This window comes from Odontesthes bonariensis, chromosome 5 (genome assembly GCF_027942865.1).
Source record: "Odontesthes bonariensis isolate fOdoBon6 chromosome 5, fOdoBon6.hap1, whole genome shotgun sequence".
Taxonomy (NCBI): domain Eukaryota; kingdom Metazoa; phylum Chordata; class Actinopteri; order Atheriniformes; family Atherinopsidae; genus Odontesthes; species Odontesthes bonariensis.
In genome coordinates, this window is record NC_134510.1 from 17,090,576 (window position 1) to 17,110,270 (window position 19,695).

Genomic DNA, 19,695 nt, shown 5'->3' on the forward strand with positions numbered 1-19,695 from the left:
GAGGATCTCCCCAGTCAAAATTGCTAAGTGTGTCTTAAGATCAGATCAAGAAAAGGCTGGTAATGGCAGGATTGTTAAGGAGGTTTGTAATGACTTGAATCCTCATTCTCCCTATTTGTTAGAAACCCGCAGTAAAACTATCATGGCGAACAACTACCAACTACCAAGTGCTAACTTGCACAAATACGTGCAGGTGAACCATCACGTCGATAAAAAGGTCCAACTCTGAACAGTACGGTAAGAAATGAATCTGTCTCTCACATCTGTTGTTGAGAAAAAGTTTCGCTGGGTTTCAAATCCTAAACAGACATCTTGAGTGTTAAGTTCTGCTGAGTCCTCTCTGAACAGATCAAAGTTTGGCTTCGCAGATTAGCCTTGGCCATGTCTTATTTGCCTTAAGTTGGCAACAATTAAACTGCAACAAAAATATGGGTAAAAGAAATATTTCCTCGAGGGAAAGTAGTGCAGGGAAGTGCACCAAAAAAGATCAAGTACCTGATAATTTGGATGATGCAGGAAATAATCCGGACATCCGGCCACAGCCATCGTTTGACTTTTTCAGATCTTTTGAGCAATTCGTCTGGTTGGATGAGATTTATTACAGGATGGACAGGAGTAGAACCTGTGAAAGAAGAAGAGCATACGAATGGAGTTTAGCTGGAAGTTACCAAAAAGGGGAGAAGAAGAAGATCCACAGGAGGAAGGATATTGGAAAAAGAGGAGGATGATGCAGGGAAAGGAAGAAGAAGTCAAAGTTCTGCGAGGACAGATATAGCACAGAGCTCATCTTAACCCACACAGGCCCAGAGTAAACAACAACAAGAGGCTGCTGGGCATAAACGGTAGATGGTTAAGAAAAATCTATACATCTCATCACAAACCAACAAATCTCATCAAACCTTAACCTACTTCAGTTTAACATGAAAAGCTGAACAAGCTGCTGAGATGTGGTCTTTGTTAACATAACTGCAACATGCGTTGCACTCAAGAGGTCCTAAATATGCTCTTCTGTTCCAAGAGGCCAAACTCTCGTCCAGCTTTGGACAAAATAACCATTAAACTCAACGATGTGAACTTCAGTGTATTTGAACTTCTTTAAGTGCGTATCCTCCTAACCTCTTGGCACTGCAGCTACTAAACAAACACCTGTAAACACTTACCCCAAAATACCCTGCAGGCATGCATCCAGGTCTGAAGTTAGACCCAGGGGTATATTTAGAGCCAAGCAGCTCAGGCTCATAACTGTGCTGGCCTTTTATGCGGCAGTTCACGACCCCGAGTTCATGCTTTAAAAATATGAACTGCCGTTTCACAGACAGCTAATATTATCTCGTGTTTGCCTTTGTGGTTGTTAGTGAGCTGCCCTTGTGGAAACACACTGTTTATATTGTATGTGTGCATTTTTGCTTGTACATGTGCCTGTGCACGAGTGTGTGTGCTCGCGCACGCTGATGTTTATGTAGAATATATGAGTGGTTGTGCATAGATGAGTAGGCTCCATTTTTTAAGTTGTCGGAGTCCCTGAAAAGATCAAGTCATGCACGTTGCCATATATGACCGACAGGTGTTCGATGACATATGACTTACTGTGAGATGTCAAAACTTCTTGAAAAACAGTAGAGGAACACAATAATGAGGTTTGTAAGATGGCGGTCAAATAATCAAAGTTTCAGTGAGGTTTAGTTGCTTCGTGTAAATAACAATTCAGTGCAAATAAATGCGCTTTTTTTTTTTTTTTTTTTAGACGTGTTAAACTTTTGATCAAATGAATGATTTTGAAGTCCGATTATATCAGATTATATTCAGAAAAGTGGACACAATATGCCTCATACAAATGGCTTGCCACATCCAGGGTCTTTCCCAGTGAGAAACTGGCACAGTTGTGTGACAAATAGTAGCATTCAAAAGTTTATTCACTCCAACCTACAGGAATAGGTGGGTGTGTCCTGTTTTTTTTTTTTTTTACTGGAACTGCAGTTGTGGGAATGGAGCACATGTGAATAATGAGTCAAGCTGCAGCTGCGAAGTGCACGTCAACAGAGGCGATTAGATTTGTCACAATCTGGCATAAAGTGCGCAGAGTTGTCCGGGTTTGAGGTTAACAGTTATCCAAATGCTGTACAGTGTTCACTGTCGGAGGAGTGGACGAAAGGAGACAGTGTTATTCTGTTCCTGCCCGTCGCTGCAGAGTTGGTAAAAGCAACGTTACTTAACCCCTAACTACAGGCATCCCATTATATTGTAAGGTGCCGCAAATCTGAAAATGTTCACCTCACACCTAACAAAATTCTTAAGAGTAATATAGCGGAAGTTGATGAGTCCGTTTGAGGTGCTGTCTGTTGCTTATTAATAGGATCATCACTGTCGATGGGAGATGTGTATTTGGATTGCATACAATTAAAGAAGCTGGATAGATTCCAAAGATATTTAAATTCAAAGACTCAAAGAATGAAGAGCAATCTTTTCTCATTTGTACAGACTTTGTCAAACAACTTGGTGTGTTACCACCAGGAGCTGCAATGGAGTGTGAACCAGGAATCAAAATAAACCTTTACTTGAACTAATGGCACAAATATTTAATGGTTATTCACTAGTCTTGCGGGGGATTGTTTTTCTTGATGAGACAAGATTTGCTTCAGCCAGATCTCAGCTCAATAAACATGGCAGGAGCTACAAATCTAAAGGCACCATCTAGTCTAGAGGCGCTTGGATTTATTTTGGTTTAAAAATTTCGAGAGAAAGTGGAAAACTGGACTAAAACAACACCATATGGAAGTCACGCAGCATGGAGGTAAGAAGCTGTGGAAATACCACTTACATCTGAAACCATTTTCCCATGACATTACCCAAATATGTTTTCTGCTAAAACCACAGATCTGGAAATAAAGATTGCTCCACATTCTGCACACCTCACTGTCATGAGCAGAGAGAACTTGTGAAAGTTGGACATCCAGAACAAAAGATACATACCTGAAAATGACTTCTCACCATGTAGTTACTGAAGTCTCGTGTTTTACGAACAAAGACCATTACAACCAGCCATGTGGTGTGAAACATTGCTGTTGCCTGCTTATAGGCTGGTATTTTGTGTGGTAATCCCAGAGAACAGGGTGGTTGGGATACTGGAATGGTACCTGGAGCACCAACCAGCAATGTCCACAGCAAAGTTATTCAAAGTGTGGAGAAATGAAGGAATGAAATCTCTGCTCTGCTACAGAGGGTGACATAACAACTGCATGAGATACGGCGACAGCTCTTAAGCCAATGAAATCTGTCGGACTGGTGATATCTAAAGAGAACTCCACACCTGCGCCATCACCGTGCCTCAGTACACAGAGCAGCTGCAGGAAATTAGCAGTGTCCTTCATCACTCCACAGTCCTATATAAAACCTGAACCCAAGGTATGCTTGGCTGTTTTTCTGTATATTAATATTCACGGGACGTGTGCCAGTCGGTCCATGCAAACATTGTATTGAAACTGAGCCAACTCAAAAATTGAAATCATGCTGGAAATGGTATAGTGAATTAGAATTGAACTGATTCGCCAGGTTCACAAGGGCTGGTGATGCAGAAGGAGAGGAGCAGTAGATCTTCCCTAAGCCCATCCAGAACGACGGAGCTCCTCTCTCAATCTGCTAAAGTCAGCCTGGACATCCTTCTGAGGAGGCTTGTGTGCTCAATCTTGTTCTTTCAGTTCATACCAAGACCGTGTGGCCACCGGTGAGGGTAAGAAAGTACACTGACCAGTAATGAAAACGCTTAATCATGTAGCGCAACTCTCTTTTCACTCCACGAGATCAGCACAGCATCCACATCACTGCACTCTGACTCCAGTTTGTTGCATTTCTTAACAAGGCCCAAAGATACGGCACCTTCTCAACTTTTGCCCATTCTTTAGCTGGAAACCCAATCTTTTCCAGCTTAGATCCATGACCTCAAACTAATCCTCATACCAGCTGCTTCCCAATTGGCTGCAAACAGGGAAAAGCCAGACAGTAAGCTCAAAAAAATACAGCAGCATGGATCTTGCAGGAAAAACAAAGAGGTTGCATTGAAGAACTGAATCTAAAATAACTAAAAAGAAGATAAGAAGATTTGTTCAAAACAACTACTATTACTGTTTAGCCTGAACAGGATATGGAGTTAGAGCGTTGCTCTCCTGTCATGACACCAGCCTGACAGCATTATTATGACATATACAGGACAAAAAAGAGTCAGATTAACATTGAATGACTTTTGCCCTTATTCACAGGTACCTTTGCAGGACTAAAATTTTTCTTGGAGCAACTTTTGCATGTTTGTTTTAAAAGGATAATTGATAAAAATAAAAAAAATGAAAATGGCACGGCACAGCGGTGTGGTGGTTAGCTACGTCGCCTCACAGTAAGAATGTTCCCGGCCAGAGTGTCAGCTGGAGCCTTTCTGTGTGCAATCGGGATGTTCTCTCTGTGAGAATCACCTTTAAACCTTGCCGCAGTCTCTAAAATTGAAAGGATTTTTTTTTTCACTTTCAAATTTGTGCTTGCAAATAATAACCGATCCATGAATACATTCTAAACAAAGAGTTTGGCACTACAATCAGCAGTGCCACTGAAAAGGTTGCAGTGTGTGTGTGTGTGTGTGTGTGTGTGTGTGTGTGTGTGTGCCCGCTGCTTTATCAATCAATGTGTGTGGCCCGGCAGGCTGGCACACAAGCACAACTTGTCATTTACACATTATCTGCAGACACAAAGTTTACAACAAAAACGAAGTAAATTAACATCGGCCCGAGCCCTCCGAGCAGCCCCTCATTAAGCACCACAAACTCGCTGACAATCTTTGGCAGAAATATGGCGCCGATTCATTTTCAGGAGTTAGGAGGTTGTGCAAAGGGGACAGAAGTTAAGCAAACGATTAGACGCTAAATTAAATAGCTGTGTGTCACTGAAGCTTAAATCCGTATCAAAACAGTCGCTCTTATTTGGCGAAGGTTAAATATTAAACACTTAATCCCAAAGAAATAAAGCTTTGCTTTGCATTTCAACATCACAGACGCACACTGTCAGTTCAGTTGTGAGCAACAAAACATGGGAAAAAGCTCAGGCGTTCCATGTAGCATTAAAATACTTTACCACTCAGTTTCAAAGGGCTTGTATGTGGCATATTGAGTCTCACTGATAGATATATTGACCAAATCTAGACACACCCTAATTGCTCCCCTGAAATAATCAAAGCCATTCCTGTGCAGGGATTTGACCCTCCAACAGCCCTTTGATTCAATCACTTCCACTCCAAGTTCACTGAAGCCCAAGCATCTATGACCTTGACAGTACAATTATCGTCACACAACAAATGGGGACTTTGGGGTGCGGTGACTGTATCCAGCAGTGAGATTACTGCATTTGGATTCATTAAAGAGATTTTGCTCAAACTTGCATGAGGGATAGTATTAGATGGTGGACTTCAAACGCAGGGGTCTTATAATGCTAATCTTAAGGTCCCGAATCTGTCCAGTGTAAAATCTGCAAAAGTGCAACAGTCTGTTGGAGGTGCTCTAACGTTTTATCATTACATTCATCTGATTTTCTGGAAAATGTTTACTGCGGTATTAATATTTGGTATTTTTTATGTCTCTAAGTTAAGACACATCGTCAAAAGATGTGTCAAAGCCCCACATGGCATGTTAGATTTACACTTGAAAGGAGCTTCAGGTCTGTTGACTTCTTCAACAATCTCATTTGGACAGACAAAAACAAGGTGGAGCTGTTTCGTCACCAACACCAACTGTCAAGCACGGTGATGGATATGCATGGCAGGTTAATTGGGGTCTCTAAAACTGACTCTAGGAGTGAGTGTGAGCGTGAATGGTTGTTTGTCTCTATGTGGCCCCGCCTCCCACCCAATGACAGCTGGGATAGGCTCCAGCCCCCCCCCATTACAGTGTAATATTCAATGTGTTGATGTTCATCAGAGATTGTGTCAACCTCATTTTAAGACAACATGATTTCTGATTATACCCTGATATGTGAAACCTTTTTTCAACCTTTTTTTTATATACAGTAAGTGACTACTTGATTTGCATTTATTGAGATAGAAAGAACAATATCATACAGCATTATAGGAAGCCAACATGACATCATCTCCACATTGAAACTCAGCTTTCTAGAAACAAAACAGAATTTGACCTGTGGTTTACCATGACCACTGAAGGAGCACAAGCCCTGAAAGCTTAGTCAGCCTACAGGTTAACATCCTGATATGTGCTTACATCTTAAAGGTCCAGCTTTAACATCCAAGGTGATAAACCTTGCAGAGATGCCAAAAGTAAGGCCGGGGATCAACAGAAACCTTGGCTATTTCAAGTAAAGCCTAATTGAAACAGTAGAAACATTTCTCCTCCAGCACATGGTGGCGAATTAGCGGCTGACAAGCTCAGCCGACCTTCTTTGGAGAGTTTAAGCAGTGCCACTGTTTGCAAAAATACAATCAACATAAATATAGCAAACAAACCAGACGCACAGGTCCAAAATGGATAAAAAAAAAAAAAACTTCTTTGAGGTGTCAGCAAACACAAAAACCGAAGAGTCAACTTAATAAAACGTTTTTTTAAAAAGCTGCCTTCCTTTGCATTTGTCAGAATTGATTGAATAAACTGTCAGCTTATCAGTTTAGTGTTATTCTCCTGTATTCCCATCTCCCTCAAAGGATTGCTGTGTATCTACCTGTCAACTCAGAGGCAACCTGAAGGCCAACATCTGTACATTTCTGTGTGGCATTCACTGCTCTATATATATATTCCCACCCTTTCCTAAAGGGAGTACATTGTAAACCACACAGAGCTCAGCTGTGTCAACTACTTTCCATGTGTTGCTGTAATACGTGTTCACCTCAGTCAGCTCGACTTCAGATGACTGGGCTGGACGCAGCTCAATGCGAGGCTGTTCAGCTCTGCTCAGTCATCTTTGGAACGCAGAGAGCACATTCCTTCCATATACGCTACTAAGTAAAAAAAACACATGCGACACAGTGATCTCCAACCTCGTGAAACGGTCTGCGCTGATTTATGGGCCGGACCAGCACAGAGTGGATGGCTTGGAGAAGGTTAAGAATGGCGGATTATGTGGTGGTTTGTGTGCAAACCTAAGACACACACACACACACACACACACACACACTCAGGGCTTGTAAGCTTCCTTCCTGGGTATCATAGGGTCAAAAGGTGACTTTTTATGCCTCCAGGGGTAAGGTAATGTCCTGACTTTGTTTAAACAGATAAAAGCAAGTGTTTTATCTCTTGATCTACTTGGGCTGGAGGTCTGCACAAGACTGCTTTTTTTTCATCTAACACCCTACTGCTCCTGCAGGGTATACCACCATTACCGCCTGCTTTTGCAGATGCGTCATCCCAACAGCTACAGTCTGATCACTTCCCAATAAACCTGTGGTCAGTTGTGAAATGTCATATTCATTTTGTACAGCCCCTAACATGACAGAAGGTCTGCTTATTAATCGATTCACAGGTCAAGTCCATGTCATTTCAAGGTGTTTTTTTTCACCGCATGGTGTAAAATGACACACGGAGAGCAAAGGACAAAGGAGCACAATGAATGCAGTTGGTGTGCGCTATTCACATGCAACTTCCAAGCTCACCCCCACTCACAATATTATTTAACCCGCCTAACGTATACCATTTCCAGAAGTGTTGCACTTTATTTACAAGGTGACACAGATTATGATGAACAAAGGGATTATGATGCTAATAATGGCAGAAATAACAACCCACCCCCTCAGTTCTTGCTCTGGGTCCCATGTGATCTGTGGAGTCCTGTCGCCCCAGGGCAGCACAGCTGGAACGAGCTTGACATCTCTTATCTTCAAATGGAAGAGTCAAAGGCCTCATGAAAGACTCTGCTGCACCCAGGGGGTGGAGAGAAGTAGCCGGCAAAAGAATGTTTGCAGCAATGAGAGGAGCCGAACAGAAACGAGAAGAGTCATTATCTGCTGCTGATTGCTGAGTTTAAACACAAAAGTAGCACTACTTGAAAGAGAGAAGGCTGACCTGTTTAAAAGTGTTATTTCAATGCGTCTCAATTAAGCCGATGGCTATTTAGCTAGCAGCTTATGCTTAAGGTGCACTGCAATTAAGGCTGTAAATTAGTTACAATTTTAGCCTTGCACTACCACTGACAAGTGATAGCAGCCTGTCCTACAATCTTAATTGACCAGTTTCAGCTGAAATGAGGTGTAAGGGATTGTTAGGAGAGCCGTGGGACAGAAGGGATCATGACTCTTTGACTGAAGGACATATATAAATCGCTCTGTCAATAATTGAAGTTAAAAATGGCTCATATGGGACCTGTCCAGGGTGCACTACGACAGCTGGGATAGGATCAGCCCCTCCGGGACCCTTCACATGGATGGAAGGGTATATAAAACGGGTGGCTCATATAACACTGTGTAATTTGAAAGAGGTTACACATTCAGATGAAACCAACAGAATCACCGTCAGCACCGTTTTGGTTTTGCAGCATACAACTATGGAATAAAAGGAGTGCCACAAAAAAGAATACCTCTGTTAGAGAGTAAGAAAATAAGTAAGCGGAAAAAAAATGAGTAAACCTGGAAATGTAAAGACAAATATAGAAAAGAACAAGCAAACATGGAAATGTGAAGATAAGTGTTGGCTGGGTTTCAACAATAAACAAAGTACCGCTACGTTCCTGACTTCTTTTGTTCAGTAAACAGTTTTTTTCTTTACTTTTTGAATTAATTAATTTCTAAACTGTTTCCCATTTCACTTTTTTCCATTAAGTATTCTTACTGCCTTGTCATATGGACACTGGTCACTGCCATTTCTTCTCGCTGGCTCCCTCGATAACACATTAGCTACGTCTCTCCCTGAATAGCTCTCACCCAGCCAGAGTTCCAGACCCCCGTCTCACCCCGGTCTTACCCCTCCTCTCATCCTGCTGCGCCTGAGTCCAGAACATAAACAGCGTCTTAATTCAAGAAATGGCACAGCTCCAACTCAGTGTCTGGGGGCTTGACAAGAACCCACTGAAGTGAACATGCCGACTGCAACTTTAACCCTACAAGAGGACGGGGGGTGGCGGGGTTAATTTATTCTACTGTATGTGTTTAAACTAGCCAGACACCTTAAGTGATAATATTTAGCTTGACACTATGCCTATGGAAGGCTGATTTCTTGAGACATGCTATCTGTCATAGGGGGGGCGGGGGTGGGAGGGAGAAGATACTACTTCCTTGCTCTGCTGTAACGTGCTGCTGGAAGTTGGAGTCACACCCCCCTCATATTCCCACCACGCTTTAGCTCCAGATGCGAGCGCGGATTTCTAAATACGGCTAAACAACTTGAACTTACTGAGAGATGTGTGAGATACTACACCAACAAACAACTCTGAACACTGTTAAAAAATGTTTGTTGTAACATATGTAATAATCACATTAAATATTAATTCCATTAACTTTCATTGCGCTGACAAATAAGGTTGTCAGGGCAGACTGTTGTATCTGCAGCACTAAAACACCGAAGACCGGAAAGAGAGTCGAACAGAGCATCTCTGTGTTCTGTTTTAATCAGCAGATTAGATGGTAGTCACACCTCACTGGATGTGCTTGGTGCACATGTTGATTAGTCATTAATTGGCAGCTTTCATTATTTGGGAGCAGCAGCGTAAAGTGGGGCTATAAGAGAGGGCCTGATGTCATGCGGGGGAGCCTGAATAGCACCAGTCTATGAGAGAAAGGCCTTTTGGAAATGTGGACAGTGCCTAATTGGACGAGGATTGCATTCGGCTGCTTGGGAGAACCGTTCTTATGCAATGGCACAGATGAATGGAGGAAGCTTGGGAGCGGTGATGCCTGTGCATAAGTTGGCGGAAATGGTGCTCCCTAGGTACGGCTACACTGGATGGATTCGCCTTCTAATGACCCCGTCTTTACTGCGACTTCTGCAGCAGCGCATGAGTTCTGTAACTGAGCAATGCTGTGAGATATGAAAAACTGTCACATCGTCAGCAACGGTAAGCTTATGAAACCATAGTTGAGTCTGTGTCAAGTGTCATGGCTTCATCATCCACACCAATCACTACCACCAGGACAGTATAATACTAGAAAACCGGGGGGGGTTCAGTAAAAGTCACGTACAGAAAGGTGCCACACTCAGAGTATGAAAGTGAACGAGGACAGAGTTGTATTTTAAGACAAGTACCTGTGGTGGTTCTAAAATTCAACATTGTGAAATATTTCTGGGGGAGGGTTGGGGTCACTTTTGTTTTTAAATCGCACGGTACATTTACTAAAGCCAACTAACCATAGTTTGTTTTGATTTCACACTGCAGATTCCATAGGCCGAGTGAGACAAAGATCAACAGAAGGGAGGCAGACAGATAAAAATGGTGACGCTCCGGGAAGCAGCGGGGCAGACAGACGAACAAGGCGGTTCCAGATAAACCAAGAGACTGGAAAGGGGAGGAGGAGAACACAGTACGCATGTATTAGACATCATTTCATCATCGCCCTGCATCCAGACCACATGACCTGAGCCTGTGGTCCCTCAGGTGTTCAGTTACCTACAGAATAAAAGCAACATTCTTGCCTCTCACGCAAGCTTCCAGCCACATTTGGACCAAAACCAGACAGAGAAACTCAATCCACTGTACTAAGCAGGTATTGCATCACCTTAGGTCACAAGTGGTAAGTGGTGAGAATCAGGTTTGTACAGGTTCATATTTACAGTGTGGGGAGGCGGGTTTGGGACTCTTTGAAACAACTTTTCACCAAACCAATGAACAACTAGCTGAGATCCCAAATACATAAAACATTGATTAAGCTTTAACAGTCCAAAACACAATTGGGTTCATTTTTTCCCCAACAACAGCCAAGGGGAACATTCTAGTAACGAAGGTGACACTGCTCTGCTTTTAGACCCAGCCAGAGTCCGGGACATGAACTATGCAGTGGTCCGTCAGTAGGGTTAATAGTGTCATGACATCAGAGAGGGGGTATTAACAGTGTATAAGCCCAGACTAACCAGTGCTGAATGACTGCTAGCTGACGCAAGACCTGATGGAATGCTGCCTAGAGCATGACTACAAGCTCTTATACCATCAGTACCGGCTCACAGGAGCTCTCAGCTCACTTTTCCCCATGGATAACAGCTAAAAGTATATGCAAACAAGCAAAGGCGAAGGGATCGCATACCTGTATCTGCACCTATGCGTACATATATACACACACACAGATATGCACATATACCCACACTACTACACAATAAAGCGGATAAAGTTTGAAGTGACGCTCCAGTTTTGTGATAACAACAAAGCTCTGAGGTGATTACTGCTAATAATACAGCAATAAAGTCAAAAACGAAAAATCTGATCGTCTGAATCCCAGATGGCTGAGCGTGGCTTATTGTACGATTCTTTGCAATATGTGCAGTCAGCAGCCCTCTGGCAGCCTGTAGACTTGCAGAGTTCGTGCCCCATCATGTCTATGCTTACTTAGCATGTGCTTGAAATAGCAAGACGGTTAGAGGGGTTAAAGAAACCGCAGCTCGATCGGTTGCCGTGCGCACAGTGATGTGACCACAATGTTGATGTCTGTATTACAGCAGGAAATAACAGAAAGTGGAAAAAAAGGAGAAGTCCTCATTGTCAAGTGGAAAGCTGTCAACAAATCATACCCCCGAAGACACACGACCACAGCATGACTATGTTCTTGACTCTGTGCAGCAGCAGCAGCCACATCATCAAACGTCCTCATATTCAAGCACCCAGAGGTTTACATAACGCCAAAAGGTCCATGTATGTGATGCGTGTGTGGTATGCGCTCATATGAAGTCTGGCAGGTTGCTCTTCACTCCAGGGAGATTCTGACAGTGCTTTGCTTCCCTTTGTTCTAAAAGGTACATTTGGGTTCAATTTGCAAGGGAACAAAATCAAGTTTGTAGCTCAAGTATGTCTGTGTATGTATGGCTGTGGGCTGTGGGAGTAAACGTTCAAGACAATTTACCGCTTCTAATTTTTTCATACATATACGCAAAGCCAAATTCACTTCACGGACATCTTTAAGTTGCTTGAATGATTATTTTGTTTCGCTGTTTTATCAGAACAGAATGACAAGTCTGGAAATAATTTAAGCAACTGAGAGTTGACACACAGTTATTATGGGATGATATATATATATATATATATATATGTGTACATACACACATATACATTCAACCAAATCATCTGGGAGTGTTAGTCCAGGTTTTAAAGCTTTATTTTATATGAATTTAATCAGACTAGCATGTTTAAAAGTCCAGCTTTGGTTAGACTAACACAATACACCCCCACCCCACCCAAAGAGTGATGTAAACATGATTCCTGGCACTAGAGGAAATCCTTTGCATTTTACAGCCAAATTAATTTGAGGATAGGTGGAGGGTGTTCATTTTCATACAATATGTCATTTGTGCCACTAGGTGTCACTACATCCTACGCATCAGAGCTTTATATAATGGATTTCAACCAATCCAGCAGTCATTATTCCAGGAAGAGTTACCTTAAAAAAACAAACAGAATTATGCATTTCTAAATGGTAATAAGACACAACTTAATTTTATGCCTCTTTAGTCTCAAACATAACCGGTGAGAGCACTGATCTGCATTCAAAACTCACAGGCCAGCATCAGTAGTTCCAAGAATCATAAATTTGGGTTATGCAACTTTCTGCTGAGACCACATGCGACCAATAAAGAAATTGCTTTGGAAGAGTGCCTAAATGACAGGGCAGATTACGGCCATCTATGAAGAGTTGCTCTGTCAAGATCTTTGCTAATTAAAATCGACTAGATATAATGACCAGGCTTTCCCATTGACTTGTCTTTCCCCTGTCCATTAGAGTTTATCAAAATATTGTATAACTGACAAAATATTGCACTGATGTTGCAATGATATGTGCAGCAATGCAGTAATCATTCTTTTTTTTTTTAAAAAAGGTTTTAAAGTGGACCAAAAAAAAAATGCAGTGTGTGTAATACAGATGAGGGTTTGACAGAGTGCGTTTGCAGGTGCAGCATGCATTAGCAGTATATAGTAGGGGCTTATAGCCAAACTAAGCAAAGGCATGAAAGGGGGTTTTGAAAGATTTTCACGTAAAGCAATCCATATCACAGAGCTATGTTTGGTAAGACTTCCAAACACACTCCCACTGAGAGCCTTTTATACAGATTCACTGCCTCTGCCTCACACTGATAAAACGTCATTAAATGCATCTTCCTCTTAATAAGTTGCACTCTGCTGGCTCCCAAACTAATTCAACTCAACAGCCCCTTACAACCTAAGGGCCCCTGGAGCCCACTTTGGGAACAACTGCAGTGGGTGAGTATCTCTGGTGCGGGAAGGGGGAGGGAGGGGGGCACAACATGGCAAACCAGGGTCCTGCTGGACTGCAGCAGCCTCAGCGATGGGTCACTGCGTACTGCTGGGAAAAAGGTGTAAACAAAGCACCCTCCTGGGATCAAAATACTGTCCTCAGAGGGGGGGCCCGGGTTAGATTGTGTAAAAAGTGTAGGAAAGCGCATGAGATTTCGCAGCTTGTCGGCAAGCTCCAAAGAGCCCGGAACAGAATAAGGTGTCTCTCCGGTGGACGCTTTCCACTTGTGGGGTGTACACTGAAAGTAGATGTGAATGCAGTAGCCCGCTCCGATGAATAAACCTGATTTCAGGCTTCAAAAACCGGCCGTTTGGACAATATCAGAGAAGGAGGCAGGTCTCGCTCAGCGGTTACGCACAGTGCGCGCACATGTGATCCGAAACAGCATGTGTCATCCCCACAGCAAATGCAACTTTTACTACAAGTGCAAAACTAACTAACCACTCTCCCAACTGTTTTTTTTTTTTCTGTATCCAACCTCCGCAGTCACATAAACACACACACACTCGCGTACAAGAAACACGAGATCGGAGTCTATACTCGGTAAACATGCACTCACCTCACAGCCGGATCGGTACAGACAGGCTACAAAAACCAAAAAAAAAGGCGTACAGAGGCAGTCTGAGGATGAAGGGACACTCGGCGGCGCTGGATCAGGCCACGTTGGTCAACATTCCCCTGACTGGAGCAGGAGGAGGAGGAGGAGAAAACAGTGGCAGCAAAGACAGCAGGGCAGCTCATCTCATACGGCGGCCGAGGGAGGAGGACGCGCACACACACACGAGCACACGCACACAAACACACACGCGCGCGCAAACAACCCCTCCCATTTACGACAGACCGCGCCCACACGAGAAGGGCTGATTAATGCGGCGTTCAGGTCTTGTGGGGAAAAGGGCGCGTTCAGAGATTTTTTTTTTGTTTGTTTAGTTTCGTTTTATGCAACTATCTCAAAAGTTGTTGGGGGGGGGGGGTTGGTTATTTTTTTCTTTCCCCCCTATAATGTTGCGATTACTTTTTATCATTTGCCTTGATTTAAAACAACAATTTAACTTTTGTTTCAAAGCAAGGCTGCTCAATTTCTCCATTGATTAAAGCCATAATGTGTAATATTTCACGTTGTCTATTAACAAATTTGAGTCTTATCATTCACAAGTATTACCTCAATCGTTATTAATTAACTCCATCACAAAAGTGCAGTGTTCTTATATTCTTAATATTCAGCATACGAATGTACATAAGAGTGTTACACTCCAATGAATGTTGTTGCTCCGCCATTTTAAAACTGCTAGGCCGTAAGGTGAACCTCAAACTCCTTCAGAACACCAGGCTTGTTCCGCGCTCTCCGAACCAAACACGCTTCAGCTCATAAAAAGATTTGAGTTATGTTGAGGTTTAAAAAAAAGTTTCGCCGCTCAGAACACAGTACTTTTTTAGTTCGCAACGTTTAAAGGAATAACTAGTGCCTGGCAAGGCGTATGTACATATTCGGCAGGCGTAATAACAATTTGGCTCGCGAGAGGTGCCACGGTTGAGACGTCATCAGAATGGACGAATCGGATAGCTGGTATGTCAGCTGAGCTGGTAAACAGAAACAGCACCGCAGCAGCAGCGCGATCCTCCAGCAGTACCGAAGAAGACGAAATTTCGACCGAAAGATTTGTTACATGCACATATCTTCTGTTAAGCATGAGGAAACACAGAATTTCACCTGCACAAGGTGGAATGGAAGGAATCAGAAGGAACAAATAAAGAAGCACTTGCTGAGTTCTTATACGATGCGTGGCCACATGCTGATCTTACAGCAGTGGGAAGAAACCTCAGCTTGTACATAGCACATCAACACCAATGTCACTGTGTGACTGTACTGGAAGTTGTGCAGTCTGTTCGTGCTGTGGAAGACCTGCAGTGTGACCACGAAGAATGTGACACTGGTGTTTTTGCATGCACAACATGCTGCACAGGAACATAAGACTGTCATTGTTAAGAGCCCTGACACTGATGTAGCAGTCATTGCTGTGAGTCTGCAGAAAGATTTGCCATGCAGCTTGTACTTTTTCACAGGGAAGGGCAACAGAACACGCATAATGGACATTACCAAGGTGTCATCAGCTCTCGGAGCCAGTGTGTGTTCAGCCTTGATTGGGATCCATACATTCACTGGGTGTGACACCACAAGGCAAAAAGAAGACATTTGCTTTGGCATGTGAGAAAGATGTCTACCTGAAGGCTTTCAGAAATCTGGGGACTGAATTTAACTTGGACCACTCTACATTTGCATTACTTTGCAAATATGTATGCCATTTGTACGATCAGCCAACAGCCAACTCGCAGAAAACATCAATGAGGCTAGGTACAAAGCTTTCTGTATGGCATCATCAGCCTTGCCAGAATTATCTATCCCCCCAACAAGTGATGCCCTCCACCAGCACTGCAAAAGGGCAAATTATCAGGCTAAAATAATAAGGTCATGTGTAAAGCAAAAGATTGGACTCGTTTGAATCGGTGGTGGAGAGGAGGACACTGAACAAACTGTTATCCATCATGGATAACCCCACCCATCTTCTCCACCAGCTGCTGGTTAGAAAGCAGAGCTCCTTTTCCAACAGGCTCATCCAGCTCCACTGTCACAAGGACCGTTTCAGGAAATCCTTCCTACCAGCAGCCATCACCATATACAACACCTCCCCTGGCTGGAAGAGAACTTCAACCTCAATAGGCTTGAAGTCTCTCCTAAAAAACAACAACAAAAAAACAAAAAATAGACTGTAGATTTGTACATAGCAAATGTTTATTCACTATTTTTATTTATTTTATTTTATATTATTTTATTTTATTCTATTCTATTTGCTTGTTTTTTACTACTTTAATTGTTTTCATATACTGTATGCTGCTGTAACAAAACAATTTCCCAAAATGGGATTAATAAAGTAGACTTGTGCAGGTGTTCCAGCTGTTCAAACACCACAAAGGAAACAGAGGATAAAGAAGATGACAGCTGCCCTGACACTGACAGTGAGGAATAGTGTATGTGTGTGCGCACGTGTTTTTTTTTTTGTTTTTTTACCTTTATTCTATTCCATTTGTATCATTCCTTTTATTATGGTTATGTATATAAGTTTATGCCGGTTGATGTGTATGCCCTACTTGTTTTGATTTTGTTATGTGTTGTATAGTTATTAGTGAATAAATCAGTAAATGAATACCTGAATGGTAAATGGCTAAATTGGCTATATTCAGAAATACATGAATGAGCATTATCATTGATAATTATTATTTTATGTTCACTTTAAAATGATATTTTTCGAGATTCCTTTCTGTAGGTTAGTTTTGACAGCACCAGGCAAATTGTCATTTTCCCAGTTTGTTGTCGTAAATCGGCAACGTGATTGGTCCAGCGCGGTCACGTGGTGTCTTGTGACGTCAAAATCGTCATTCAGCCCTGCGGAAAATATCTTCAGAAAACGTCTCGGTTTAAAAAAAGTAGAGGATTCTGTGACGCGATACGGGATTTGTAGAAGGACATGTCATCAGCTTCGCATTTTCCGTTTCCACATTGGAAACGGAAATTCCACATTGGAAACGGAAAATGCGAAGCTGATGACATATCCTTCTACAAATCCTGTAGTTTTAAAATGGCGGAGCGACATGGAGACATTCATTGTCTGTGAAATATTACACATTATAGCTTTAAAAACAATTCACAACTCTACAACATAAAAATCAATAAAAATTCATGTAGAATATAGCATATACTTTGTTGTCTACTGTAGTAGATCAACCCTCATCTTACATTGAAGCTCCCAGATCAAGGAAGTGACGTCGACGCAGCTTTAGCAGCAGAGAAGCTATTACACTTAATTGTGTTGATAATAATAAACTCCTGGACTATGTACAAACTTTCAAATGCATCGTTTTGTGAGTACAGACCATATTTGTACTACAGTAGCCATGGCATGTGATTTTAGTGTGGTAATTTTGGAGATACTGCCAGGGTCCGTTAGCGCTTGTACTAAGCTATTCGGGATAACTCGGTAACTCAGCTGATGTTCGGCCAAGATCGGAAAAACTTCGGGTGGGCTACTTGGCTGGATGTCACGGTTCAAATGACCCTAGGGTGAATCTACTCCGAACCATCTCTTTAATGGAAAACAATTTCTTACCCTGCACCATGATGCCAGTTTACCTCTAATGTTACTCCTCTGCTCTCACAGTACAGAGGCACCATTTCAAGGGGTTACAATAGCTACAATAACAGGGTTCATGACCCCTACAAGTCAAGTCACATGTATCCCCTGGCCCTGACACTCACCAAAATGCTCCAGTTTTAGATTAAAATGTGTTATCTTTGTGATTTTATCTATTTCTCCACAATCATGCGGCAACCCGCTGAAATTATCTTGTGATCCCCAAACCACAAATAATCCCCCAGGTCAAGAATTACCACCTTTAGTTCACTGTACACAGGACATGTAGTGCTTGGTGCTTGACTTTACACGTCTGTCCACATTGAAGTTACTCTTTTTAAAGTTTCTCATTGCAGTACTTACATATTTCACCCTCATGATTAGGGCATTATGCTTTTCAGGTTTTTCCTCTTCCTTCAGTGCGCTGTTCTTGCAAAGCCCAAAGTCCAATCCCAGAAGGACTTATTCTTCTCCGACAGATAACACTGCCCCTGAACTGCCTGTAATAATGTCTCATTTGTAACTAGCAGTAGTCAGCTAGACTAGAAAAAGTGCTATATAAGTACAGATCATTTACCATTTCATTAGTGGTTGGCCTTAAAGGAACAAACGCTAAAATGAAGAGTTTCAAACTTTGAATATGCATTTAAGCATGCATATCCATTACTGTATACGCCCTAAATTAAACAATTACTGTTTAATCAAGAAAAAAAAAGGCTCTTCAATAAAACAAGAATTCAAAAGGTACAATACTTGGGTGACTCAAACTAAATCAGGCGAATCATTACTTAGCTCTCAGTGTATCTCATAACCTCTGCAAATAACTCACTTTTAAATACAGTTCAAACACCAGGGAGAGTTTTCACGAAACCCAATAGGGCAACAGATTGCCTTATTGTTTTTTTCCTCTCTGCCACAGGACTCTCCTTTTTAAAGATCCTTGTTGATTAATGCGTGTAAGCCTCGTACCTGAATAATAAAACTCTCAGGGTGAACCAAGGAGCTGCATGTAAAGACTGCTATTGTGGCAACACCAGGAGTCTAAAGTTAGGGACAGCACGCCACTCTTAATAAATACCCTGCTCTGACAAGTACAATCTGCAATAAAAACCAAATAGGCTCTGAGGTATGTCAATTGCACAACCAGGGGTCAAATCTCACTGCACCAGAGTTAACTCTCAGAACTGTTATGCTTTCATCCCTCTTAGTGTTGATGGATTGCATAAGACCTTGTGATGTTTATGATATCACTGAGAATAACATGGAAGGTGCAGAGTCAGCGTATGTGTTTTTTTTAGATGTGGGCCATCAAACCACTATAAAGCATAATACAGATTTGTTTGGGAAGAGTGCCAAGAACAAATGGTAATGACTTGAAGTGAACCCCACACAACTATCAGATAAAGTTATGCCTCAGACTGAAGGGCACCCAGAGAAGCCCAGCGTTTTGGCCCGTTTTCATACGGTCTGGGATATTTCAGGCTTGGAGGAGCTGAAGTGATGGGAATCTAAAGTGCAGAAGGTCCTCAATCATCAGCTGTTTGAATGTGTCTGGATCAAGACGTGAAGGCTCACACTGTTTGTATACAGTCAGACACACATACTTGCATACAAACATACATAATGTCACTCATAATCAGGTTGCTTCCATAAAAGGACTGGCATAGTGACAAAGTAAGCACACATCATGCTGATTTCACTTGATCAAATATTCCAGCACCACACAGGCCTTTGTTCAGCTCGATGTATCAAATACATACGAGGCTGTCCAACACAAGAAAACAAAGTCTGTACAAGCCCCTGCTGACTGTCGATGCCACTCATAAGTCGGCCATTCAAGACCAACAAAGCAGAGTAAAATTAACCAAGACGGTTTTTGAACTTTCAATTAGGCGTCTCTTCAAGCTATACGTGAATATGCTTTTCTTTTTTTTTAAATCGTTTGCTGCTAGTCATTGAGCAGAAAAAGGAAAATGTTAACCTATTTACTCCTCTACACACCCGCATCAAAACAGTCCATCCACAGTAGAAACATTTTATTAGTCAGCACGGTATTCTGGCACAGTGACTCGTGCAATCTCACCCTCA

At 42.2% G+C, this 19,695-nt stretch overlaps 1 protein-coding gene across 2 annotated transcripts in view; it reads right to left on the reverse strand.

Annotated features, from left to right (window-relative positions):
- The window catches only part of LOC142379801 (growth factor receptor-bound protein 10-like), a 68,244-nt gene extending 54,073 nt beyond the window's left edge, over positions 1 to 14,171 (reverse strand). The window contains exons 1-2 of one of the 2 annotated variants that reach the window (XM_075465077.1): positions 13,980 to 14,171; positions 496 to 622 (exon numbers count right to left, since the gene is read on the reverse strand). In XM_075465077.1, coding sequence (XP_075321192.1) covers positions 496 to 546 — 51 coding nt within the window. In that variant the 5' untranslated portion in view covers positions 547 to 622; positions 13,980 to 14,171. The remainder of the gene's footprint in view (positions 1 to 495; positions 623 to 13,979) is intronic. The other variant, XM_075465078.1, reaches the window with a different exon arrangement.
- Positions 14,172 to 19,695: the final 5,524 nt, after the last annotated feature.